General features: G+C 45.8%; 2 protein-coding genes across 7 annotated transcripts; both read right to left on the reverse strand.

Annotated features, from left to right (window-relative positions):
* Positions 1 to 123: 123 nt before the first annotated feature.
* On the reverse strand, positions 124 to 8,652 carry rundc1 (RUN domain containing 1). The gene is made up of 5 exons (XM_064321656.1): positions 7,024 to 8,652; positions 5,094 to 5,252; positions 4,625 to 4,823; positions 4,309 to 4,404; positions 124 to 2,992 (listed from the first exon to the last, which is right to left on the reverse strand). The coding sequence occupies exons 1-5, from the start codon at positions 7,417 to 7,419 to the stop codon at positions 2,127 to 2,129; spliced, it is 1,716 nt and encodes a 571-aa protein (XP_064177726.1). The 5' UTR covers positions 7,420 to 8,652; the 3' UTR covers positions 124 to 2,126.
* Positions 8,653 to 9,481: 829 nt separating this feature from the next.
* Positions 9,482 to 27,509, reverse strand: grna (granulin a). Of its 6 annotated transcripts, none has more exons than XM_064321650.1 (19): positions 27,371 to 27,509; positions 26,348 to 26,456; positions 25,195 to 25,332; positions 24,472 to 24,609; positions 23,699 to 23,842; positions 23,332 to 23,416; positions 22,815 to 22,921; positions 21,737 to 21,887; positions 21,332 to 21,444; positions 20,850 to 20,976; positions 20,509 to 20,600; positions 20,071 to 20,215; positions 19,609 to 19,706; positions 18,439 to 18,717; positions 17,367 to 17,594; positions 16,088 to 16,330; positions 15,491 to 15,724; positions 12,824 to 13,138; positions 9,482 to 11,636 (listed from the first exon to the last, which is right to left on the reverse strand). In XM_064321650.1, exons 3-19 carry the CDS (start codon positions 25,330 to 25,332, stop codon positions 11,496 to 11,498), a joined length of 2,778 nt encoding a protein of 925 aa, XP_064177720.1. In that variant the 5' UTR covers positions 26,348 to 26,456; positions 27,371 to 27,509; the 3' UTR covers positions 9,482 to 11,495. The 6 variants fall into 6 exon arrangements, with proteins under 6 accessions (XP_064177720.1, XP_064177721.1, XP_064177722.1 ...); XM_064321651.1 differs by having other exon boundaries at positions 27,481 to 27,501; XM_064321652.1 differs by lacking the exon at positions 27,371 to 27,509 and adding an exon at positions 26,700 to 26,720.
* Between the last annotated feature and the right edge of the window lie 231 nt (positions 27,510 to 27,740).

The raw sequence follows: 27,740 nt of genomic DNA on the forward strand, positions 1-27,740 counted from the left end.
ATTAAAAATATTACACCATAAACAAAAAGACTTTTTCAGGAATAATTAAGAACATACCTGAACATGAAGTAATCAATTATTAGTTTGAATGCCTTCTACAGAAGTATACACAAAGCCAAAATCTACATTTTTAAAATCTTTATTAAATGTATTTACATAAGAATAAGCCATGTACTGGCAGGTTAAGCCATAAACTAAGTATGTGTGTATTCTTCTAACAATGGGCTATGCTATCTTCAATGGAAATAGGAGATCAATATGACTTGTAAGACAGACAGAAAGTTTTCTAACATCTGACATTTCCAGTTTGGAAGACAAAAAGATACTGATAGACACAATTTTAATGACACCATGCTGAAAATAAATGTTTGAAATAATAAAGACAGAAAACTAGATGACCTTTTGATAACTTTTTGACCACAGTAGTAGTAGTAGTAAAGTTCATACATCTCACTCACTTTGCAAAAACATTTAAATCCATCCACAGACCAAAAATACTGTGCATACACGACACAAATTAGTTTCAGCTGTGTCCCCTTATAAAGCATGAATTAAGTACTGAAAAAAACATAAAGGAAAAACAATACATCAGCATGTAAGAAATAACATGCTCAAGGAGTTACTAAAAGTTCTGTGTATGCGAAACGATTTCAACACAAACAAAAGAATCTCAATGATAAGACTATTGATTTACACCAAAATAATGCTTTAAATAATCAACATCCTAATAATATTATTTAGCACTTATAGACTCAATCTTACAACCTTTAACAATGGTACATTCAGCTTTGGTTCTTGATATTCAGTGTGATTCATGATTGATTTAAATAATTTACTCTTTTTTTTAACCTTCATTCAAAATGGGATCATTCACATCCCACAATCACGCCAAATACAATAGACATATAAGCATATAAATATTTTTTCATTTAAAATGCACTTTTGGAACAATAAGCAGCAGTTGTTAGAATCACCATTTCTGAGTATCCTCCCATTAAATAGGCATCTATAACCATGACATACCATGGAGAGAAATGCAAGAGCACTGGACAACAAGAAAACCTGTGTAAACTCTTAGCTTTGGACCGCTTTAATCCAAGAAGCATCGCGAGGGCGAATGTGGGTCGTAGTGTGTTGTTATCCTGAGTGTATCCAGCTGTTCTCTCCTTTGGTCCTCACTTAAATGCTCGAGGCTACCGCGCGATATGCTAATGGTAAATGCCGGCGGTGCGATCTAATCCGGGACTGAAAACGTGGGATCCTGGGCTATCCTCCAGGCTTTCCTTGAGCTACCGCCCGGAAGAATGGTAACCGACTCATCCAAGCGTCGTGAAATGCTTCTGCTTTGCAGCTTCACAGTTTGAAGTCGGCTGAAATGTGCTGTCCGGTGGTGGTCCGCATTAATTCCTTAATTAATGCTGGGCACCAGAAGACCGTTTAGGACTTGCCGTTCTAACTGGACCCGAATATGGAGCTTCAGCAGAAACCTCCTTGAAAGTTCAATGGGGACCTACAGCATTTTCTTGACCAGCACAGGGTTAACCTCATATGAACATGAGCTGTGTGTTCCCTAGGGACACAGTGGTACATGTGCATATTCAGCATGTGACAGTGTTGTCAGCCATCTAACAGAATACAGTACGTCGTTCAGCATAACCTATAATGCAGCAATCTATAATGACAGGATATGATATGCATTTAGAGCGAACCGTCAAATCGGAAAACAGAATACAGAATAACTGTACAATCACTTTGAGAATTATGTAGCATTAACCCTGTTTTCTATAATCATTACTCAAATGATTTTGGTTATCAGCTCAGGTGTACTTCATGCAAAAATCTGTATTTTAGGATCAGTAAAATAACACTTGTCCAAAAAAAAAAAAAAACAATTCTGGAATGTTCCACTGGTTTTTTTGCCATCTTGATAAACAAAGCAACATCCCTTCAATAGATGCTACAATGAGCAGATTTGCTAGCTTGGGACAAACTCAAGTTTTGTCCTTTTTTTTTTTTTTTTTGATTGGGAGCCTATTTGAGGAAGCTGGGGGCCCCTGAGAAGAGACATTTTGACGCAACTCCCCGTACGTGAACCCCCCCGTCCCCCCAAGCCCGGCCCTCGGCCCTCAGAAGGCGTCCTTGATGTTCTTGAGCTGGCGCACGGCCAGGTCGACGGGCAGGCTGAAGCGCAGGCGGCTGAGGCGGCTGAGGGCCTGGAGGGCGCTCTCGAAGCCCGTCCGCGCCATGTAGCTCCAGGGCTGGTAGTGCGAGTGCACCAGCGGGCCCGACTTGCACAGCAGGTTGAGCCAGGACACCAGCCGCCCCTCGTTGAGCGCCACGCACACCAGCGCCTTGAACTCCGAGTCGGCGCCCCGCTTGAAGGGGTCGTGCTCGCGCAGCACCGAGTGGACGGCCCACAGCAGCGACTGCTTGGGCGTGACCGTCGCCGGGCCGCTGCCCACGGGCAGGCTGAAGGACTGCGAGAGCTTGCGCGCCGGCGCCTCGGCGAAGGCCCGCCCGTTCTTGGACTGGTAGTACTTGACGAAGAGCTCCCAGGGGTGCATGGTCTGCGGCGCGGCGCTGAAGGGCAGCAGGCAGGCGATGGGCGCCAGCACCAGGCTCATGCCCTGCGAGGGCGAGTAGAGGCCGTGGGCCAGCAGGTCGCGCAGCGCCACGGCCAGCTCCTTGCGGACGGTGGCGGTCAGCTCGTCGCGGGCGCCCCAGGGCGGCCCGTCGCCGGGGCACACCAGGTGCTGCTCCTCCGACGGCTGCCGGCGGACGGCCTGCTGCCGGACCCGCTCCACCGCCGCCTCCAGGCGCTGCAGCAGGGGGCCGTAGTCCTGGGCCGCCTCGCCCTGCGACCACACGCCCCGCGGGACGTGCCCCGCCGCGCAGCCGAACTGGCTCACGGCGAAGATCTGCAGCACCGCCAGTGCCCGCTGGATCAGCTGCAGCCCGGTCTCACGCATCTTCTGGGCCTGCTCTGGATCCACTGCAGGGAGGGGAGAGTCTGGCAGTCAGATTCCACACTAACACACACATATACATACAACATACACACATTAACATACACACATACGCACACAACATACACACATACACATACAACATACACATACACACACTAACATACACACATACACATGCAACATACACACACTGACGTACACACATACGCATACAACGCACACACACAAACATAACACATACTCACACAAACATACACACTCACACAAACATACACACACTCATACTAACGCAAACATATACACACAATCTCTAATCGGTTGTTGTTGTGTACGGTACTACGTCAATAACACGGCACTTCCATTCCAATTTGATGATCGGTCAGTGGTCTTGGTGAAGGGTTAACGTTTTTTATTCATATTATCAGGATTATATTTTATTTTACATGAAATATATGAAATGACGCATTCGGTACTATTTCACATCGCGTGTTATCTTCCATCCGATAAAGGGCAGGCTGAGTAACCGTGTGTATCACAGGCCGGAATCTTCAACTCCTACAGGCCTTGAGCGAAAAGCAGAACAAGAGTCTGCAGCTGGAAGGTGGGAAACTAAGTCCTACCTAATGACGTGGTTGCCCTTGGTAACGACGTGCACACGGTGACTCAGTCTGTCTCGGAAGGTATAAAGGATCGGTGGAAATAATGCTTTCCAGTACGGTGTTGACTTTGTCTGCAGGTGTGCTCTTTGTGCAGAAATAAAGACCCGTATAATTGGATCTAGTGTGAGGTGCTTTCCTGACTGGGCTGCCTCTTTATTACAAGATAAGGGTGGAATTTTCCATCTCAACCCAACATCAGTAACCGAAGTGACACACAACACCTCTGTGTTCATTTAGCGACGCCAAACATAAATTTGAGCAAACCGAACCACGAATCAACTCTGAAATGTAACTTCACAGTGGCTGAGCGGTTTTACTTGTCCGACACCCAGTTCTACTTCTCCTGGGCAAGCGGGCAAGTATTACTGTTGAACCTTGTACGACGATGAACTAAACTCCGAACATGAGGAGCAGAAAAGCTAAAAGCTCCTTTCAAACTCTAGGACACAGCAAGTTATCACTTAGAAATCGGCGCTCGCTGAGTTCAGAGATACGACATTGTCACAGGTTCGATTCTCAGGTACGACATTGCCATCGTACCCTTGAGCAAGGTACTTAACCTGTATAGATTCAGTATATATCCAACTGTATAAATGCTATGTAATAGTTATGTAAGTATGGTTAACAGTGTCTGCTAAGTGCCTGTAATGTAATGTAATGTAATGACACTGAACGCTGACCTGTCCTCTTTCCACCGGGGCCTCTGGAGCTGGCCCCAGGTGCTCCGGCCTGCTGCGAAGCTCCGCCATTGGGCAGGAGTGGGTTCCCCACCTCATCTGCGATGAGGAAGAGATCGATCATTCAGTACACAACCAAACAGCGTCTCAGGCAAACCGGCAAAGCCGCGCGTTCTGCTGAGTCTGCAGGGTCTAAATAAAGCAGAGCCCGGAACACAATGCGCTCTGGGCCTCGGTGCCATTCGAGGACAGCGAAGGCCCGGCGGCGCTCTGTTTCCGGACCCGAGGCCATGGAGGGAAAAAGGGCAGCCGGAGGCACCTTGTATGAAGTTGATGAACATCTCCAGGTCCCTGATCTGGGTCTTGAGCTGCTCCACCAGCTGCTCTTTGACGCGGGCGGGGTTGACGATCTGGGCGATGGCGGCGTCCACCCTCTGGCGCAGCTCCTCGGGGGTCAGCTTCCCGATGTCCTCGTTCAGGTTCACGTCCAGCTTCTTGATCAGCTCGTCGATGATCACCTGCAAACCGCGCAGTCACGCAGTGAAGTGTTACTCACTTCTGAAGGCACTCCTTTCTCGCAACGGTAAAGTTTGCCTCAGCATTCATACTACAGAACGACTGTATAAGAACGACAATGAAGTTGCAATGCCCGCCTATGTTATTAGCCATACGGCTATTATTTTGTCAATGCCGCAAATCTTGTGAAATGAAAAGATGGCTGTGAACTCCCTCCATCGACCCCCCAGGGCTGAACACGGAAGCATGGAAGTGCTCTCCTCCCTCCTCACCCTCTGTTTCTCCATGACCATGGACTGGGGCAGGGAGTCGTAGCTGCCCTCCTGGTAGGCGAACCTCTCCAGGTCATCGAGCTGGGTCTTGAGCTGGACGATGAGCTCCTTCTGTTTCTCCCTCTGGGCCTCCAGGCGCTCCCTCTTCTCCCGTTCGCTCTGCGGAGGAGGGCACCGCGGAACACACTGGGTTGACAGCGTGGACGTATTCTGGAGTGTCACCGTGGCCCTTACGCAGTGTTGTCTACGCCTCCCTGCATGCATCTTCACTACTTCTTCAAGTGTGTTATGAAACATGCATGCTAAGGAACATATCTATGCTTGAAGAAGGGGGGTGGGGTGTTCATTTACTTCACCACAACATATCAGGGGCCAAAAACCTAAAACTCCTGTCTTACTAAATATTATGGAGAACATAAAGCAGACACAGATTAACAGCTTTCAAACCTCTGCTACCACTACACAGCGAAAGGCATTCATTTTCGAGACCACAGCTTCCTGCTTACAAAGACTCTTCCTGCTCACATCGAAGTAGTGAATGTTGCCACTAATTTACAAAAAGCCACAGGACAAACCAGTATCTACACACCACATCTTATGCAAATTTTCAAGAGGAAATGTCCACAAGAATTCCTTCTCAACTGAGCGTTCTGTTGCAAACAAAACTAAACAGATCATATTGGGCAGTATATAACACTTCTTACACAATAGGAGCTGATTCCTGCCAACTGACCCTCTCTTTTTTAAATCACAATTTTAGAGAAGAATCCAAGGAAGGAAACTAGAGAAAGCAAGCAGGCATTATACTCACCAGTTCCTCCTATAAGCCAAGCATGCGAATGAACAGGAAAAAACAATTCAATAAGGAACCGTTTACAAACATCAAGGAAAAGAATGGAAAGGGGAATTTTTTTCTATTTTTGTCGCAAAGAGGTGGCTTAATAATAAGTACGTTTCAATCATGAGGCAAAATAAGTCTCCTCTCTGGATCATCTCAGAGATTACCACTGGCAGAACGGTGCACAGAGTTATAATAGCCGACACACAATGAAGGCAAATGACGCACTAACCGGGACATAAGTCTTTTAATTACCCGTGTACTTTCGGTCCCGGCGACTGTGCGCGTGCAAGGACACACAGATGATGTATATGTGTGTATATATATATATATATATATATATATGTGTGTGTGTGTGTGGGGGGGGGGGGTACATACACTGACACCACAATTACACAAAAAAAGGACAAATATGTTGCTTTGTAGGCTATGACTCCAGGCACATTACAGAAAAGAGGCAGTGGGGATACAGAGGGACAGAGTGTTCAGCACAGCCCTTCACCACAGCAGATGCTGCTATGATTCCAGTCGTAATGAAAGGCTTACTAAAATGACCGGGGAAATTATAATACTTCTTTTAAAGCCATGGTCAGGACTTGAACCGAAGGCTGATTTATGAGATGTTAATCACCGGGCTACATTAAGACGATCTTGCTTAATAACTAGGCAGATGTGGTGGACTTATGAGTTATATAACACATTCAACCTTTCCGAAATCACCATGAAACACAACATCTGGCATGGTTATGTTGATGATTTCACATGTCTAACAATTTGACAGCAGGGATGAGCTATGATTTCACAGAGTCTCAAAGGGACAAAAAACGTTGCTTTCTGGGGTGGTTCAAAAGGCGCGATTTGTGCCATTTCTGAATAAACTTAATTGGGTAGTCGATGTACACCGTAGGGAAAAGTGCGGTTGGAACGATAACACAATAGGAATTCTAGTGCCACCCTGTGCAGTTAACGAATTATTTTTGTTGGCACAACATATCTGACTCTGCTTCTGTTGATGGCGACTGCAGCTACCTGTAATGTTTACCTAGTAGTTCCGCACGTTAGACAGCCCAACATACAATTGTGAAAGCTCACCGAGTTCTCTAACTGAAGCGCATCTTGGGCCCTGCAGCCGAGGACGTGTGGGCATCCCTTAAATGCGAATTCCTCGAGCTCCAGCAGCATCTTCTCCTTTTCGTCGCTTTGTGCGTGAACAATCTGTTTCAGACGAAACTGCACCTGGGCAAAGTGCGACGTAAGAGCCAGGAGCGAGGAGTTCAGAAGCTCCTGCTCTTCCTCGAGCTTTTGGAGCTTCGTGGCCATCTCCATAGTAGATGACAACGAGCCCTTACGCTTCGGCTCGAGCTCATCCCCCTGTCCGTCTCTCGACTCCTCATCTTCGGGACTGGCTACAGCTCCCACTGGCGCCCACCGCTCCCCACCAGCGAAGGCAGTTTCACTGTCTGAGGTGGACAGCTCCTCTGTCGACATTTTTAGGAGATAAAGGAGACCGTGTCGCTGATCACAGTCTCTTAATAATTCTGAGTAACTATCTGCTTTGCTGTTGTTTTTTTAACAGTTTCTATTCTGTCCCTGACACTGAAACAGGTGTAACGCCATCTTGGTGGAAGCTTCCCATCAAAAGATAACAGCTGTTACGTCAGCATATACGTACACCGAGCATTAGTGCCGCCCACGGGCTGTCAGTGACTCATGTTTGCTTTCTAGGCCGTATTATTCTCATTCGTGCAAACTGACTAAATAAAGGTGATATGGTGGACAAGTGGTTACAGCACTATTAAGGGGTGTTACTAAACCACACAATCAACGAGTTATCCTGATTTACCCGCGATCTTTGTATTAATGTTTTTTACTTGCAGTAACGGTTACATGTAAACTGAATTAATTACGCGAATTGTGAACATTATTAATAGCCTAGGTTCTTACCAAGCTTTTAGAATGAAACAAATGATACATTTATAAGGAAACAGTCTGTACAATGTACGTCAACGGATTATGTAGCTCAAAGGCTATTTTAATGCGAGCTCAGGAGAGGAGAGAAAATACAGTTTCAAAGTAGCCTACTGTTCAGGATGCAAATCGCCTCCAGCCCATCTCAGGTTACAAGACGTGTTATAGCCAGGCATGCATATTCTAATACTTTTTGATAGCACTGGAAAATGGTTCATCAAGTTTTACATCTAAACCAAGCTTTACATCGAGATTATCAGGATGGCATTAGCCTACATGGTACGTTTCGAGGCTGGCAAAATTAATTTGAAATAGTAAAATTAATTTGAAATTGAACTAAGTATATGAGTTATTAGTGGGTTCTTATGAACAGACATGCCTTTGTCTTATCATTGCGGATGGTGGTTCCCTGCCTTTTCTCGATCGAGTGGAAAGTCCTCGTCCTGTAAATCATTGTTCTGAGAGGTTCTCCAGGAAGAGTTAAAGTCAGAGTAAACTGGGAAGAGGGTTAGAAAACAGCGCAGATGAGGCTTGCCGTGAAACTACAAAAACATTAGTCAAAAGGGTATGGGATAAAAAATCAACAGGCTCCTAATTAGATTGCTCAGCACTTATTAACACAAGTCAGGTTTGTCTGGTTATCGCTTGCTTTGTCTCTGAATTCTTAATTTACTACCAAATTGTTTGTTTTAGTGCCCATGTGTCCACAGTTTCACCAATTAGGCACCTATTCATTCACCTCAGTCTTTAATTTGATCAGATGAATAATTTTGTTTTTAGCAATATAGCATAAGCATAGCATGAACATCAGACTGTTATTCTTCATGGAATGCTCAGATATTTATGACATGATGTGGTTTAAGAGAGTAAATAATCCCCCTAGACATAAAAGGCACCTGATTAGCAAAAAAAAAAAGAACAGTTTATTAAAATTCTGGGATTCCAACAGGGATTGGAATGAAAACCAGCATACACAGGCGGTCCCCAGGACTGAGGTTGGGAACCACGGTCTCAGTCGCCCGGGGCCTGTATCACGAAGCTGGATTACCGAGTCAACTGGATAACTGCACTTTATAAAACCTGGAACAGCTCTTTCTACTTCAGCCCATGTTCCAGATTTGGGAGGGTTTTGGATTTTACTCAGAGTAGTTATCCAGCTAACTCTGAGAATCCTGCTTCGTGAGACAGGCCCGAGATCTAAATCAAATGAAGCATTTATGGGATATTCTGTCAACTAGGTGCGAGTGGTGTAATGTGAGTGGAATTGCAATATTGTGTTCAATGGTTCTGAAGATAAATTTATTTTTCAGTGTGCATGTGATCCAGCCACTTTATCTACCTACTCCTCTAGCCTTTTGTGCTTTGTCTTTCACAAACACATAGCCCCCACTGCCCAATAGACAAGCACTGTAAACAGACTGGCATTGAAAAACAAATCAATGGTTGACAAACCAAATGCTGTTATACCACAGGAGCATATGGATGCGTGCATGAATAGATTGATGATTGTGGATGGAAACTTTAAACCTAGAGAAGATATAGCGTTTCTAGTTCATACTGAAGGAGAGCTCCCATAAAGACATTGAGATTCAGAGTTGCTTTATTGAACTTAAACTGGTAACAGTAGGTTTGTACCTGCATCACTGCAACACTACCTTGCCTCAATTAAATCAATTTTCCCTTTTATTTATTTTTTATATCAAGGTGCACACCCAACTAAAACTGCTTCACTGCAATACTTCACTATCCTGATCAAAATAAGACCCTTGAACTTGGCTCAGATATAAATTAAATTATCAACAGACAAACCAGAACCAAAAAAGAAAAACACAAATTAGCCATAGAAAGAATAATGTTAATGGGGCACAGGTAATCTGAAATTAATACGTTTATGCTGCAATAGTGAATTATGTTAAGCAAGTTTAAGTTCTCATTGTAGTTGAACAGATTCTCCGATGTTCTTCTGCTGCCAAACACAGACCTCTTTAAAAGAGGAATTTTGGGTGCTATACTGACACATCGTAGCCTGATTGTTCAGATATGGCTGACATGCCCACTCCTCCTGTGCTCTTTTAGAATTCAATTTCAGCTTGTATGTCATTGTCATACATAGAGTCAAGGTATGTGGGCTAATACACACGCAACTGTAAAACTGGGAGAAGCCCTCATGAACTGCCAACAAATATACTTTCCCTAAAAATAACAAGACCCAGCCTATTACCTTAAGTGGCCCCACAAGTCAGCTTGAGAAATGACACATCATCAGTGCAAAGTTGTGGATGGTTCAATATACTGCAGATTATGTTGACTGATCAATGCAGAGGAAAAAATAGCTGCATTTAAGGTAGCATTGCTTTTCATAATTTCCAAGATTCATTTCATATCAGTTGGAAAAACAGCATGCTGTAAAAGAAATCCCACCTTAAATTTGCATCAAAAGATATTTTACAGTGATTCCATTAACAAGCTGCATCTGACCAAATTGCCCCTTAAATTTTTTTTTTTTTGTAGTTGTAAATGCATTGCACTGAATACTTCATAATGTTACTATCATTTACACAAATGTATACCTTTCTGCAATGGTCAGTCCTGCAGCACAACTGACTGGAGAGTCTAGACTGAAACCAATGTCAAAACTACCATGGTATCAGCTCCTGCGCCTCCCAGTCCCTGGTAAAGAGGCAACAAGAAGAAAATGATGCCGAGACTTGTCCCTGTTGATTCTCTTTTCACATCTAATGATGTGAAAATAAGAATACCCAAGAGAACAAAAAGAGAAAAGGAAATGGCCTCCATTTCCTTGTTACAGAAGACCAGTCATTTGACAGATTGATTAAAGCAACCTATTCATTCAAATTTCAGTTGACAGCATTCCTTCATTTTTGCAAGTTTCACAAAGTCACCCATCTCCTACAAGTATGTGCCAATAATTGAACAATCTGCCTTAATCCAGTAGCATAAACATGAGAAAAGGAACTCTATTGGACAGACATCTGCTTCATTATTAGCCCTCAGCAGTGATTGGGTACATTCATGTTTTTTTTTTTACTGGAGAGCTACCACTTGCATAGAAGATTACTTAAACCATCAGAGAGAGAGACTGTGAACATTATCCTCCAATAAAAATGGATAAAAAACAAATTGTTTGTTTAGAAGTGGTACTTTCGAGAGGAATTCTGAGAGCAGAAAAAAAAAAACACTTTTTAAAATGTTTCAGTGCATGCATTAGGATGCAACTGGTAGAAAAAATGTCATTTTTCAACAGAAGTTAGCATTATTTAAAAAATTTAAAAAATTAAAAAAACAGTCAGCTTCAAGCAGCAGGGCATAGCTTTCAGCCACAGGGCCAGTTTCAACAGACGTGATCAAGCGCCTGACTCTTTCAACAACATAAACCCCTGTCACCTTCCCCTTGCAACACACACGTTTCATTATTTCAACGACTGAGCACGTCCCAAAAATAAACCTAATTACAAGTCACGAGCAAAAGTGGAAAGAAAAGTGTTACACATTTTGTCCCTCGTCCCCAAGTTTAAACGACCGTGTGCTGCAGGTTTGTGAATGCACGTGGAGTGTAGATCTGGACCGGTTCGGTGTCAGACAGCGATGAAAGATCTTTTCCTAGCTCTGAAAAAGAAGTCCCAGGAGAAGTTGTCCTGTTTGGTGCAGGACCCGTCCACCGCGTCACAGGAGTAGCCGGCCGGGCAGCAGTGCTTCATATCACGACAGCATACGGCCTGGAAAGAGAGAGGGAAAGACAGAGAGAGAGAGACTGAGAAACGTCGATGATGTATAATGACAGTGAAATGGTAAACAATCCTGTTAGAGTAGGTTTTGAAAACACATAGTGGCAATGGACAAATGCAAACCAATAAATTCTCTTTTTTGTATATAACAGCAAGCTCTTATCGATTCAAATGAGTTAAATATCGAAGAACAAACATTCACCCCAAAGAGAAATTTAATTTCACTACATTACTGGCATTTAGCAGACGCTCTTATCCAGAGCGACTTAAACAACATTCTACATTGATGAAGGTTAAGTACCTTGCTCAAGGGTACAACGGCAGTGTCCTACCTTGGAATTGAACTTGTGGCCTTTAGGTTACAAGACCAAACTCCTTAGCCATTATACTACACTGCCGCCCACTATCTGGCAGATGAAAATACGATCCAATGCACGGCTTTATAAGAAAACGCACACAGAAGAGCTCCAGTTTAATATGAAAAACGTGCAACTTGGCATGCGTGGTCTCGGCTGCTTGACCTGATCCTTGCATTTTCAGAATCCACCATAGGTGCACGTGCGATGCCTGGCTATACTTGTCCTCCTCTATCAAGAAATGTGTTGTGCCTAGTACCATGTTCCGATCCTTTTGACATTGTCCTGAAAGGGCTTACAAAACCCTACTTTGCCAGTCATTAGAAGGTAACCATTTTCGCTGTAGAGCTGGAGCCAGACCAGACAAACCCGGTCAAGCCGAAACACCACGCTTTTCCACTGCATTACCCACAGCTGGAGCTGTTGCGCACAACCAATAAGCACGATATGCCACCTGAAATACTTTACTGGGGTCTGCCAATTCCTCCAAAACAGAAGACAGTTGCACTAGGCGACACAGCGGTCCCCCTCGACGCGTCTTTACTGTTGACATTTTCTTTTTGTTTGAAAGCGGGAAAAAATATAACCGTAAGTGATGGTAGCGTGCTCCCCTGGTCATCTCGCATAAGAAGTCAGGCAGCTTGCTGAGTCACAGCTTGGTCACAAGCAGATCAACAGCCTGCAGGCCTGAGGCTTTTCTTACGCAGCCTGACAAAAAAAAAAACACCAGCAAAGTGCACTGAACGAGTCCGCCTGACTCGCAGCTCTACAGTGAGACCGGGGAGACCTGGACGAACAGTCGAGGAGCTGGGTGTACAGTACCTTGGGTGAGGGGCAGCAGGCCCAGGTGGTGGCAGAAGTCCTACAGCAAGTCTCAGTTTTTGGACAGCGGTGCTGTTCATCACAATGGAGTTCATCTCCCTCCGGGGTAGGCTCCGGGTTGGTTTCTGGGATGGTCTCTGGGGTAGGCTCTGGGGTGGTCTCCAGGGTAGGTTCCGGGGTGGTCTCTGGGATGGTCTCTGGGGTAGGTTCTGGGGTGGTCTCTGGGATGGCCTCTGGGGTAGGCTCTCGGTTAGGTTCTGGGGTGGTCTCCAGGGTAGGCTCCGGGGTAGTCTCTGGGATGGTCTCTGGGGTGGTCTAAAAGATCATCAATTATTGTAATTATTGCATACAATTACATATACGCACACAATTCCTCTACGGTAATCTCTTATTGTACTGGGGATCAAGATCCTATACTTGAAATAGGCCGTAGCCCTGAAAGACTTGAGAATGTGACAGTATGACTTTTGTATGTTTTCCAGCTGCATTTTTATTCAATCCTTGGTCATATGCCCACTGAAATGGACTGATGCTACTAGCACACTTAGCATGCGCACACCCTAGTGCTTCAGTCAATGAAAAGCACTATTAACATTATCCAGAGAGTTGGATATTTGCCACTGTGACTCAAGCCAGACTTGAGAAAACTTCAGATATCAAGTCACTTATTTAACTGATAGCAGTGTGGGTGTTGTCAGAAACTAAGAAAGCTAGATGCTGCAGAGGCACAATTAGGTTTCGCAGATTTTTCAATGAGTGAAGGCCAGTCATGGTGGGAAAAAGTTTTGTTATCTTCATTTCATCCCATTATTGAAGAGCAGTTCACAGAAATCTGCCTCTTATCAGATCCCCAAAGTAAAACCGACAAAACAGTTTACTGATGACAGGGAGTCAGCAGGTGTGATAAAGAGAGTGCTCAGTTGCCAAACATTCTACTGGATCAGCATTATGTAAAACTTTTCCATAATACAATGTAATCATGTTTTGTATTGTTGGAAAGCCGTCATGGGGAACAAGCTGGTGTCTCAGCTACAAAGGTTAACCCAGTGTGATATGCTTCCAGAGATAGCGCAAGCAGGAGTCATTGTTCTACCGTTTTGTCATGTTTGTGTCTTTATTTGATGACTTGGGGATTTCCTTGTATATAAGGAGAGACATGCAATGGTTCGGGAAGACTCATGTTTTGCACCATTGTATATTGTCATTATCACTGAACGCACTGAACAACAAACTGCATTCATTTCAACCTGGGATTCCTTGTTGACTATTAACACTGCACACTTAGCAGTTGTAAGGTAAGTTGTAACATACACACAGAACTCAGGATGCTCCCTGTAGTCACTCGCCTATACACTAGTGTCATAGAAGGATACACCATTGTATTTATGCAGGCTACACAATCCAAAGACACGTCTGCGTCTACCAAGGTAGGCAGCGATCCGTACAGGACCACACTACCAGCGGAAAGCAGTCTCCTCCATCTATGCATCACTGTTAGCACAGAGGAAAGGTTAAAACACTATTTTGGAGTCACATAATAAAGATAACATTAAATTAGTCCTGTTCCAGTAGCACCAAGTAAGACTATACGTGTTCCTTCGCCACTCAGATACTTCCGCTGTTCGGTTTTGCGGAGGGGTTTCCTGCCGTTGGTGACCTAGACGTGACAAGTTTTGGTTTCTTGCAGTTGGTGACCTTGACGCGCTCTTTGGTGTATCTGAGGGGCTTCTTACACTATCAAATCCATTAAGGCCCCATTGCAGTGAGCATAGCAGCACACAATTCTGCTCTGAGTTAGCCATGCTGCACCACACTGTCCCTCCACAGGTCATTCCATATGGATAAACAGAAGCAGAGGTAGCAATGGAAGCCATTTTGAAAATCTAATACAAAGGCTAATGCTAAACTCACAGGGAAAACAAGTACAGAGCCACCAAAACCATGTGTCAATCACTAATTTTGTCAATAAACGGTTGCAAAGAATACGGTCAAGTGCTGTAATTCCAGTAACTTTCAATAAAACATTATCTGGTATTTACAACTTCATAATGACTCTTATTAGCCTTATTATCTGGTGCTAAAGCTGTAGCTATTTGGCTAAAATTTATTATGACTTTTCTTTATTTTGAAGTTCTACTGTGTTATGTAGGCACCCTGAAAAATGATCATGACAGTGCCATCTATGCACCTAAAATAGGCCTAACCCCTCCGGAAGAGTTATTTATAAGATGCGTTACTTTCTACATTACTTCTCATGTTGCCAGAATTAATCAGTCATTCTGACCGGAGTTGTAGGATGTGACCTTGTTCAGCCAGAACGTACCAAAGTATTTTTATAGAAGTGCCGCCATAAATGGTGACAAAGAGTGGTTTGAATGTCAAATTTGGCATATCACTGTTCAATAATAATTTGCCTCTACGGAATGAATGTGTCAGAATTATCTCACAGTAGCGAGATTGCTCATCCCCCTGTGTCAACCGCGGCCTCATTTTGCATCATCATATCGTGAGCCGGGCGTGCCGTCTCATTCGCGGCCGCAAGCCGCTCCACGTAAGGCTTTCTTCGTACTAAGCGCGAGCTAACGGAACGGTCAGACGTATTTGACTATCTTTCCTCAGCGCACTCCGGGCGGCCTCGCTGTGCGCGTTCGCCGCGCGCCGCGTTACCTCCACCAGCGGACAGCAGCCCCGCTGCCCCGTGGGAAGCCGGCAGCGCGCGGTCCCCGCGGCGCAGCTCTTCCGAGCGTCGCGCCGGACGTCCGCGAGCGAGACGAGGACGCGGAAGGCCCCCTCCTTCCGGTACCAGGGGATCGCCAGGCCCCCTCTCTTGCAAGTCGCGCGTGCCACGTCGCACTTGTAGCCCTCGGGACAGCAGTGGTCGCCGTCATCGCAGCACACGGCCTGAAAGGCAGTCGCGGAAAAAACAAGACCAGGTCAAAGCCTAGTGCATGGCTGGACCTAACACACGTGATCCGGCTGACCGATGGTGTAACTTCATAACTCGGCCGACCAATGGTGTAACGTCATCACTCAGTCACTCAGTCACACAGTCACAGACATTCGCGTGTGTAGGGCTGGCCCCGCTGTTGCGGTCCAGCCAAAAAAAAAACGCACGTTCAGGCGTGCGCACTGCCAACCGTGGCCTGGGGGGAGGGGCAAAACAAAGAGCAGCAGGTGGCTTAAGGCCCGATTAATAATGCATGTTGTTACGGTGACGCAGCATGTCGCGGTGGGTTACAGTCGGGGCGCGGCTCAGGGCTTTACGTTAGGCAGAGGGCAGCAGCCCCACTTCCCCAGCTTGTCCATGTAGCAGCACGTGGTGTCCCTGGGGCACGCGGTCTTGGGGTCGCACTGCCGGGTGTCCGGAGGGGAGGAGCCCGCCGGCAGGGCCGGCCGCTTGCGGGCCCAGGGCAGGCTGAGCTGGCCGGGCCGGACGCAGGTCTGCTGGGAGACGTCGCACTTGTATCCCTTGGGGCAGCAGTGCTCGTGGTCCTCGCAGCACACCGCCTGCAGGGGCAGGGTTTCGCATTTAAAAATGTTTTTTCTCCCATTTTCTCCCCAGTTTAGTTGTTATACCAATTCCCCATGTGTATCACGGTCCTGCTCGATGCGCTACCCTCTGTTGGTCTGGGGAGGGTGTAGACTACCACATGCCTCCTCCGATACATGTAAGGTCACCAGCCGCTTCTTTTCACCTGACAGTGAGGAGTTTCACTGGGAGAGCCTAACGCGTGCGGAGGTACACGCCATTTCCCCCAGATTCCCTCCCTGCTGAACAGGTGCCCCGACCAACCAGTAGGAGTCGCTAATGCAACGATCAGGACTCATACCCTCACCCACGAACACTGCCAATTGTGTACGTAGGAACGTCTGACCAAGCCGGAAGTACCGCTGCCGGGGATTGAACCCGGCTCTCTGCGGTGGTAGGCGAGTGCTTATACCTCTGCACTACCCAAATGGCCATTAAAAATGTTTTTTAAATGACGACGGTTTCTCAGGGCGCCGAGGAAGTGCAGGACGGTTCATAACCGAACGGATCGTGTCTGCTAAGAATGCATATTCAACCCCCGCCCTTCCCCCAAATCAAACATTTCCGTAAATACTTTGTCTGCAATTAAAACAATATACAAGAGGTACGCTTATCTAAACCTATTCTTTATGACAGACATATAAAGTATCCATCATGAAGATTGAATGATTAAATAAGCAGGTTTAGCCTTCAAAATGGAATTCAAAATCACCTCACTAGTCAAAGTAACTTGCTAGTCGTAGCCTACATGATCAAGCACACCAGAGTAAAATTGTCAGTGCTATTGCAATGCAAGTGTAAATACAATACATTACAAGGCATTACCAGACAGCAGAGTGAGCTTTAACAGCACTACTTCAGCAACACTTCCAACATAAAAAGTCATTAATGGTGCCAGATAAAAATTCTATAAAACTGCTATGGAACACTATTTGGCAAATTATCTGAATAATAGACACCATGTGACTGAATATTGAGACTGGTGGATGCTGGGTAATGCGGTGAAGGACTCACGTGGGGCAGGGGGCAGCAGGCCCAGTCTCCGGTGTTCTGTCTGCAGCAGGTGGTGCCGCTGGGACAGACCATCTCGTCGTCGCACTTCTCATTGGCGGGAGACCACGGCAGGGCGGGAACCTTCTCCAGCCAGGGGGTGGAGCCCCAGGGGTCGTCGCAGGTGCTGGCGGCCAGGTTACACACCGTGCCCTTGGGGCAGCAGTGCAGGTGGTCCTCGCAGCAGACGGCCTGAGGACAGGGTACCGAGGACGGGCTTCATTACGGGGAAAACGAGAGGAAACCGCACTTTCTCAGAGGAGGAAACTGACAGAGTTCGGTCGCTTCCAAGAGATCATAAAAGATCTTCCCACTATTACCTATACAGTATTCCACTGAGGTTCTCTTAACACTGGGAACAGAGCCATACTGAAAATCAATACAGGTAACAGGGTATGGTAGATGAAGACACTGAACACTTTTGGCAAGAGCCATAGCGTTTTATTTTATATGGTACCAGGTTGTAATGTAAGAAAACTATATAGGTTTTCTGATGCCAAACGATGGTCCTTTGTGTCCCATTCGGGGCAAGACCTCAAGTATCAAGTCCCACAAAACCTTACCTCAGACAGCGTACAACAAATCAAACTGGAACAGTATTTTAGAACACCAAACCTTTTGCCCTTAGCTAACATTCAATTATTTCTAAAACTCTATGTGACGTTAGGGTCAGCAAGATTGTTTATTGGACATAAAACGAATACTCTGCCTATTATAACTTAACACGTGCATCCAATCTGACAATAATGTGATATTTGATTTTCCATGAAAAGGTTCTTCAAAATAAACCGCGGAGAAGCGGCAGACCATCTTTAAAACACTTCACCTGTTTTTACCTAACTAAATCTAAATGTTTTCAGGGGCCAATAGGCTCAAATTTGGTCAATGAGACAAACAATAAACGGACCCGACTATTCCATGTTCATGCAAATGCTACAAATAGTCCATCTTTAATCCTTTTATAGACCCTTTAGCTGCAAATGCGTGAGAAGCCCTGCTCCTAGAACGTTCCGGCAGCCATTGGCCCCTCCTTCACCTGAGGCAAGGGGCAGCAGGCCCATTCTCCCTCTTCTGTCTTGCAGCAGGTGCTCCCGGTCGGGCAGGCGTGGGTCGGGTCGCACGGGACGTTCTCGGCTTCCGCGGTCAGCCGGGCGTCCGCCTCCCCGTCCGGCGTCTCCCTCTGGGCCGTCTTGGAGACGGCGGGCACCTTCTCCAGCCAGGACGTGGAGCCCCAGGGGTCGTCGCAGGTGCTGGCGGCCAGGTTACAGACGGTGTCCTCGGGGCAGCAGTGCAGGTGGTCCTCGCAGCAGACGGCCTGAGGACGAGGAGCCAATCAAACGCTGTCGCTCTGCTCAATGGCCCGCACGGAAGAGGCGTTGCAAAAACAGGTCAACTGGCCGTTTCATTTTTAGAAAGATGCGATGCGATGATTCATCCACTTCCTTTCATTCCATGATTTAAAATGTGTTCACACAAACATTTTGCATAGGTATCATGCAAAGTCATTTTCCGGAAGCTCACGAGAAACAAGCTTTTGTAGCCATGTTAAGTACAGGAAGAATAAGGAGGTCGGACTTAGAACTTGCAGGTCTCGCAGGGCACCATCTTAATGTCAGAGTTCATTTCAGTTCTTTTCAGGATCGCAGAGAGCAAAGATTTTGTGCTGACAAATTTTAATCAAACAATTGTTGCCTATAGTGTGGTGTTATAGCACTGGTTGTTAAACGGATCAGGACCCAGAATGGCTCCTGGGCAGGATTAGACTAGGCCATGAAGAGACAGGAGAAAGGAGGCAAGCAGAGAGACTGCACTGCCATGGCAACTGTTGCTCTTAACCTTGATTTATGCACTTGTCCGCTCATTGTAGGTCATTCTGGATAAGAGAATATACCAACAGCCAGTAATGCAATGCAATTCAATGTAAAGTATAAAAGATCCCGATGGAATCTGTGCTCACAGCACAGGGATACAAGTCATACAGCGTAAGGCATTCTGGAAATCCACCATTCCGGTTTTTACAGATCCAAACCGTTTACCAGAGGGGAGGGGCTGAAAGATTTTATGGTTGTGACTGGAGTGAAATGACACAGTTACACCCAACGCAAGCATCCATTTAGATGGAGAAGACCTTTACGAGATAAAAGGGCGCGCTCGCAAAAACAGATCAGTTAGGGTGTGCCAGGAGGACCCGGCAGACGAAACGCACCTGAGGCAGGGGACAGCACGCCCATTGTCCTCCCGCGGTTTTACAGCACGTGCTGCCGTCGGCGCAGGCCACAGAGTCGTTGCAGGGGACGTCGTTGCCTGGGAAACACAGCGTCATCAGTCACTCCGGTCACACAGATATGTGCTTATATGCAAAGGGCCTCCAGCTTGCACTTTCGCTCATGGCTATCAAAAAAACCTTTCACGCTCCATCTTCTACAATACACACCATTTTAATTTGCTTGACAAGATAAAGCTTTATCTAGGGCAACTCATAAAAGCTCATTCTTCTATAAAGCCAGATAATTCCAGCCTATTTTGTTTCAGTAAATATCTGCTCAGGGTTACAACAGCAGTGTGCTGAACCAGTTGCCTGCCTGTAAAGTCAGATTCCGTGTGGTTAACGATAAACGGGTTTGAATACCAGAGCCGAATGAGTGCGGTCACAAGAAAAGCATCGAACCTGTGCTCTCCACAGCTGGGATCCGCACTGCAGGCATCTTGGTAGCCCAGGTGGTGTTCCCGCCAGCCCTCAAACACTTGCTGTGCACCAGGTCGCACGTAGTGGCCTCCGGGCAGCAGTGGATGTGGTCCTCACAGCAAACCGCCTGGGGAGGAGCTACGACTGTCACTCTGCCCCACCGCCCAATCGCCAGTCACCATCACGGACTTCCACAGATGAATGCAACACGTGACAAATTCAAGTGTTACCCTAAAACCTTAGCTGAAATGTCTCTTGAGAAACACTAAATGTTTTGACATTAAACATTAACACTTTTAAGCGCCATATCGGAGCCCTTAGCATCAAATTCCTGATATGAATTGCAGATATCGGCCCAAAATATCTGTCGATCGGATCTATTGGTCGACGTCTATAAAAGGGCAAAACAGCTTCACTCACTCTAGGCATCGGACAGCAGCCGTAGCTCCCGTCGGTCAGCTGACAGCAGGTCGTCTCGTCGGGGCACATGGTCTGCATGTCCGGGCATTCGACTGAACAGCCATAAAGCAGAGCAGCCGACTCAAACCGGGCACCGAGACACATTACATTACATTACAGGCATTTAGCAGACGCTCTTATCCAGAGCCACGTACAACAAAGTGCATCAGTTCAAGGTGCAGAGGTGCAAGAGAAACACACTAGAGTGAAGTAAAGATCGTCGTGACCAGAAGTGACCACGGATCAGGGCTCCAACCCGCGCAGAGCTCCCACGGAAACCGGGCATCGCCGTCAGGCCTTACCGTCGCGGGGCGGAGCGAGCAGCCGCTCCTCCACCGGGGGGCGCTCTCCGGGGCTGCACCTCATGTGCTCCAGGTCGCACGTGGTGCCGCCCGGGCAGCAGTGCAGATGGTCAGAGCAGCACAGAGCCTGCGTGCAAAACGCAGAAAACGGTCACGCGACTGACTGCAACGGTCACGTGACTAACAGCAGCGGTCACGTGACTAACGCAGCGCCTCGTCGCGCACCAGCAGCAGCTGACAGCTCTGCAGCACACTCTCATCAAACCCCGAACTGCTCCACTCCACCTATTCGTTCGACTCCTTAAGGTTCGGAACGGCTAAACCGGCAAAGGGTGGACTGTCAGACACCAGGGCGAACGGAGGCACCGTTTGCAACGTAACGAAATCGGCCGGACTCTCCAGCGCTGGATGAGATTAAACCGGACGAGTGGCGGTCGGTAAACCTCGGGGGAAACGGCGAGCTTTTTTTGAAGCGCACTCACGTCTGGGTAGGGGCAGCAGCCGTACAGCCCGCTGATCATCTGACAGCAGGTGGAGCCGTCCTGGCACCTGCTCCTCCCGTCGGGACAGGTCACGCTCGTAACGTTCACAGCATCTGAGGGAGCAGAGCGGGGAGGTCAAACTGAATTCCCAGGGGGCCGCAGCGTCCGCAGGTTTTTGTGCTATTCCAGCCAACTGAGGCCTCGAGGACAAGCTGCGTGCATCCTTTAGCCAATCGATGACTTAAACGAATCACCAAGGACACCCTGAAAAAACCGGCAGACACTGCGGCCCCCCCAGGACCGGAGTTTGACGCCTGTGAAGCAGAGGGGCGCTAATCGCCGGTGCCATAGCCCCAACCCCCCTCGACAGGCTGGCACGGGGGGGTACCCGGACCGACGGCCCACCTTCCTGGTCCTCCCACGCCGCCCTCCGCCTGGCGGGGAGCTTCTCCCACATGGGCACGCGCTTCCGAGAGGCCGTCACGCACATGGAGTGCTCCAGGTCGCAGGTGGTGCCCTCGGGACAGCAGTGCTTCTTGTCCGCGCAGCACACGGCCTGAGGGAGCACAGGAACGCCACGCGCGGAGTCAGAGACCACAGAGAAGGGATACTCAAATCTGGACCTCTAATCCAAAATCCAGGGCTGGTTTTTCCCATTCCCCCGGGTAATTCACTCAACAGTTAGCGCGAGCGATTGGCCGCATGTGTTCACACCTGACTCTCAGGGAAAGGGAGGGTGGAAAACCAGCAGGACCTCGTGGGCTCATGATTTGAGCAACAGGACTATAGAGCCTCCAGACAGAAACACAGACTGACTGACAGACAGTATCATTTCTCCTTGTGATATGTACTTCAATTATGGTGAGACTCATAAATGTAAGCAGTGCGTGACAACAACTGCATTAAACAGTATCTAAGCAGTCTTAGGCATTAAAGTATACAGTTTAAAATACGTAAAAGGTATTTACCTGAATGTCTATTTATGGAATATTTTACATTGAATGTTCAAGAGCTAGTGTCGACTAGATGTGTAAGATTAACGAAAAAAAATGTACTTATTCAATAAAAGACACACATCTAAAGTAAGCCCTGTGTTTTAGAAACAAAAACCTGTTCTAGACTTTACTGCAACTCATAAAGGTACACTTTATACAAGGTCTGTGTTTAAAACGGGGGTTGTACCATTCAGTTTCTGCCGACTCCAAGTTAAAACTAGCCAACACCAGCAGTCAGGTTTAATGATTTGCCACTTGCGGTCGCTCAGAAACATGACTACAGTAAATGAAGGATTAAAGATTAACACCGTGCCATGTTCTGTAAATATTTAACACCTTTCTCCTCCACTCAGACCAAGACGCTACGCGCGATTCGAAGCCGTGGGTGGAACGACCCCTGACCGAGCGTGTGTGTCGTGCTTGCGTTAGGCCGGAAAACGGTTTCGGAGAGAAGCTGAACTCTGCGGTCCCCCGGCTGAACTCTGCACCTTGGCCATGGGGCAGCATCCCCAGCTGCCGTCCGGGAGGAGGCAGCAGGTGGTCTCGTCCGGACACTCGGACGCCCCGTCGGGACAGATGACGGCCTCCACGCGCTCTAGAGCAACGGACGGAGGGAGCGAGAGGGACACAGATCAGAGCCCTACACCTATACCTTACCGCTCTGAAGGCGTGCACACCTGTGCATTTTCTTTTAACTCCAAACAGCAATCAGACATACTTCACCCATACTTAAGAGGCCCTGATGTATTACAGGGCTGTAAACACCCAAAAAATATTTCATATTTAATATACTGTATAGGGCAGTAATTCCTACACGAATCACACAGTATGGATGCAAATACCCTCATATTAGAGCTGACAGTCCACACTTCAACAGCATATTCATTGTTTTATTTCAAATCAAATGTGCTGGAGTACAGAGCCAAGACTCCGACAACAAAGATTGTGTCATCGTCGCAATACTTTTTCATTTAACCATTCATTTGAGTAGAGGAATGTCCTCACCCGCGCTCCTGGAACAGGAGGCCCCATCTTTACTGCACTGGTACTCGTCAGGACAGCAGTGGCTTCCATCAAAGCACGACACGCCCTGTATGCAAAAATATCTCATCAGACATTTTACCTCAGCGCTCTTTCCCCATCTTTGTGTGAGCCTTAACTTGCATTTTGCGAAGCTCTGAGAGAGAAAATACCTGTGCTTGCACACAGTATATTGCTTCAAGGTGTAATAGTGAGCGCGGCAGAGAAATTCGCTCGAGGTTTTTCAAACCTACGGCGCCTTGAGCGCTGCAACCGTAACCGCAACATTTACTCAAGCTCGCACCCACGGCACGACTTCCTGCCGCACAACCGTGAGCGTGTACAATATTACCTGAGGAAGAGGACAGCAGCTGTATTTTCCACTGAGCGTCTTCAGGCAGGAGAATCCTCCAGGGCAGAGAGTCTCATCAGGGCAGACGCTACCAAAATCCAGATTCACAGGGACAGCGTGGATCATGGAGAATGACCTGACTGTCTGCCAATACAGGAGAACAGCACACTGCTTAACAACCGAATGCAGAGTTAGCACCAAGGTTTGAGTCAATTCAGGAAATGACTTCCAGTTTAAATTCAATTCATGAATTCAACATTTTAAATAATGCAGATTTTTAATTAATTAATTGAATTCTGGTTTATTTCTTTAACTGGCTAATTTGAAAGGGAACTGACCCCCCCCATTGTAATAAGCCATTTTATTTACTTTGCAGTAAGCGTAGACTAAAGAACATTGCATGTTTTTCATAGGTCAGGTGATGAAACTAAATTACGTTGAAAAACCGAACGTTAGTTAATTTCAATTGAAGCTATTTTAACATTGCATTGAGGTATAGTACAAGGTAAGTACATGGTCTGTGCGACTAAATGATCAAAAATGCACCTTGCCACTGGAATGAATTCTAACTGCACAAAAATGTGTTAGCTTCACATCACCCTTGAACTCATACACCAGGAAGCAAACTTGAGAACGAGGAGGCAATGCTTGCAAAACAATTTCACAGACCAATCTTGAGCTACTCCGTGTCCAACAGTTCACAGCTTTTGCCCAAGTTCTAGACTGCACAATGATACAGGCAAAGCTGACCAAACACCACCACAGTGTCATACCTGGGGCAACTTGGGAAGTTCAGCAGGGACCCTTTCCAGCCACGGCAACGAGTGGGTTCTATTGAGGCATTTGCCATTCTCTGCATCGCAGATTGTGCCTTCATAGCAGCAATGCAAGTGTTCTGCACAGCACACAGCCTGTGATAGAGTTCATACAGAGGTATCATTAAACTATGAATGAGCCAGACGTCAGATCCTTAACGGGGTCAGTCCTCCGTCTGACTTGGCTGGCCGTATTACCAAGGTCCTCAAAAAAATGTCAAACCCCGAAAAATGAGTCGCAGGAGAAGGCAAATGAAAGAATATCTGATCACATGCAAACAAAATTCACAGTCTGCATTGCATTACATTGCATTCACTTAGGGGATGCTTAGTCAGAGTGAGATATGATCTAGGAGAAACAGAACTGCATTCACATGATTTGAGCGACAGCGCCAGACCTGACAAACAACATTCTCAGACTAGCAATGAAAAGATCACTAAAGCACTAGCCTACTGCAAGGTACCTAAGCTAAGCACGGACTAAAGTACAAATTGTAAATACAAACAGACTATATCCATTACATGACCTAAAAAGATAACCACAATACCGTAAAAATATAACCTAAAGCCATAAAAGTACCCTAACCCACATTAGTACAAAAGATGAGTGTGCTATGAGGTTGTATGTAACGGCGTTATGGGGTCTATTAATTGTCTGCAGTGTCAAGTGACTCTACTCACGTTTGGAAGCGAGCAGCAGCCATATTTGTTGGAAGGAGCCAGGCAGCAAGTGCTGTCATCCTTACACACACTACTGTCAGGACACGTTAGCGCAGAGATCAGTGCCAGCAAAGAGCACAACACTCCTGCTTTCAGCATCTGACGAGAAAGCAATAAAAGGACAGGGAAAATGAAGACAAATAGGGAGAAGAGATAGTGGAAAGCAATCTAATCTGACCTACAGTTGCAGTGAACAACTTTAAAATATTAAAATATTGGTATGGAGGCACTTCACGCAAACATGAACACAAAAACAAGTACAAATTCATTTTCATTTCTCCAGTCAAAAATCTATGAATTACAATGTCCGACCATCAAAAGTACAGGCTTTTAAAAAGGCAACTTATTTCCTCAAAGGGTCTAATTAGAAACATAGAAGCTGCAATGAACTGCACTAACTAAAACTGCTCAGAAAATTTCATGCGAAAATATAGAATATATTCAACTGATTAGAGCAGTACATTGACCATGAACACAGGCCAGCATCCACTGCTGCACAATATACTAGGACCAGAGAACTGCTTCAAAAACTGTTCACTCCTGTCGGGCAGTGCCAGACTTTCATGTATAAACGTATGTGCACTAAAGCAGAAAAGCGAATGTTCAACTAACTGTAAAGCCAAAGCACAGCAGATAACTATAAGCATGACAATGCTAATCTGTTGAATATTACAGAGCGATGCCACTTTTGGCCTGTATGTGAATGAAATTTCAGCTATGGTGCAATATACAGACACACAAGACATCATATATAGGCCTATGCCTTTTATTTTTCCAACTGAGAAGACAAAATTTTCTCCATTTTTTTTGGTAGGACCACAGTCAGAATTCCCCAAGACTCTTCAATACACTTAAAGTAATGTCTTTATTACTGGTGCATTTGCCTAAAAATTACACTGAAACTGGAAATTTGATAACGCATGAATAGCCCACTATACACTTAGATATGGGTGGAAACATTTGGTTAGAGTTCATTTCTAACGATGAATGAGATTATTTCTGTTAGGAAAGCTGTTATTATATAAAAGAAAGAAAAAAAATCATATGATAGTTCTTCATACTTTCACCAGACCAAAGTAAATATCAACACATTGTATAAAAAAATGGCACTTACTATTTCAGATGAAAAGGAGGAATTTTAAATAAGAGAAAAGTTGAAAATATGTCCCTTCTTTCCTGCAAGACAACCTGTCCTACATGCTCTTCTTGCTGGCGCTTGTAAACTGTAGGAATGAAAGAAAACCTCTCCAGTTTAACTATTTTCCACTAACAACATTACTTGGTAATTAAAGTAGAACACTAAACGAGACTTGAAACATGTTATAGTCATCCCCATTCCCAAACTAAAGTATCATTTGATACATTTCAAAATTCAGTAATCTATAAATCTATGAGCGGTTACTTATTTTGCACTGTATACAATATGAGCAATGAAAAACGTGCAACAATGGACTCGACACACTTACCAAAAGCTATCCTGTGAAATGTTTCGTAGTAGATATTTTGGTGGTTAGCTAAATGTAAATAGGAATGCAGCAAATATAAAGCTGACTGTGTGTAGTTAGCTAGCAAGCCTGAAGGCGAAAATAACCAATTTAACTAATTTTTCAGCAAGTGTTCGCCAGCTATTAGCTGTACCAGTAGCTTGTAAACCAGCAACTATAGCTGGCTACCAAAGAACAGCTGATAACGGGTAGCTGGGTTCTAGGTAGCTAAAACCGTGTACATTTAAACGTGTTTCATTTGACATACACCAAACGATCAAATGAAATGGTCTCCTTAATGTCACTCATTAGAGTTAGGTAGCTAGCTAGCTATTCAGACAGATTGCTGATATACATTCGTTGCTCGTGTGAACAAAATATTGTACAAGTTAGCTACTTGCCAGCACAATAGCCAAAGGAAGCGATTTAGCATGCTAATCGATGGGTACATGTAACCGCTTTCTCCTCTTTCTCTAACGACATCTTCAAAACTAGCAAGCTCAGAACAAAGCACAAATATATAGCTCCTAGTTAATCGTGGGACAGAAAATTTAAGAAATGAGTGGTTATTGCCTAATACTTCAGACCCAAGCAAAACAGATAGCTACTAGTTAATCGTGGAACAAAGAATTTAAGGGAAGAGCGGTTCTTACCTTCTTATAATATTACAAAACCAAAGATGAATCAACCACTAGAGTAAGTCAATTCAGTTTGTTCAACACAAATAATACCTACATTAAACTCCGCCCAAGTTGGAACTCACTTTTTCAATTGGCGAAGATTTGTTTATCTTGCGATTCTCACTGCATGAACGTGTCACATGACACTGCATGCACATCATATGACTTATTTTCACACAGGGCAGAGCTCCGTGAAGCTAGCAATATATGAAGTTAGCAATCCCGGGCAACATATCCGCAGAGAATATGTCAAAACGAAAAAGATGAATGGCAATGTCTAAAATGATGTATTATGTACAGTGAGGTCTGTATGTATTTGGACTGTGACACAATATTTGTTGTT

Source organism: Anguilla rostrata, chromosome 2, assembly GCF_018555375.3.
Source record: "Anguilla rostrata isolate EN2019 chromosome 2, ASM1855537v3, whole genome shotgun sequence".
Taxonomy (NCBI): domain Eukaryota; kingdom Metazoa; phylum Chordata; class Actinopteri; order Anguilliformes; family Anguillidae; genus Anguilla; species Anguilla rostrata.

Excerpts from the sequence above, each read along its gene's own strand:
- rundc1 (XM_064321656.1), bottom strand. The coding sequence starts at position 7,419 with ATGTCGACAGAGGAGCTGTCCACCTCAGACAGTGAAACTGCCTTCGCT. Across the intron at positions 5,253-7,023 it reads CGCTTCAGTTAGAGAACTCG|AGCGAACGGGAGAAGAGGGA; the intron begins GTGAGCTTTCAC and ends CCTCCTCCGCAG. Across the intron at positions 4,824-5,093 it reads TGGTCATGGAGAAACAGAGG|GTGATCATCGACGAGCTGAT; the intron begins GTGAGGAGGGAG and ends CGCGGTTTGCAG.
- grna (XM_064321650.1), bottom strand. The coding sequence starts at position 25,332 with ATGCTGAAAGCAGGAGTGTTGTGCTCTTTGCTGGCACTGATCTCTGCG. Across the intron at positions 22,922-23,331 it reads CTCCTGTTCCAGGAGCGCGG|AGCGCGTGGAGGCCGTCATC; the intron begins GTGAGGACATTC and ends CCGTTGCTCTAG. Across the intron at positions 15,725-16,087 it reads GCTGCTGCCCTCTGCCTAAC|GCCGTGTGCTGCGATGACGG; the intron begins GTAAAGCCCTGA and ends ACTGCCTTTCAG.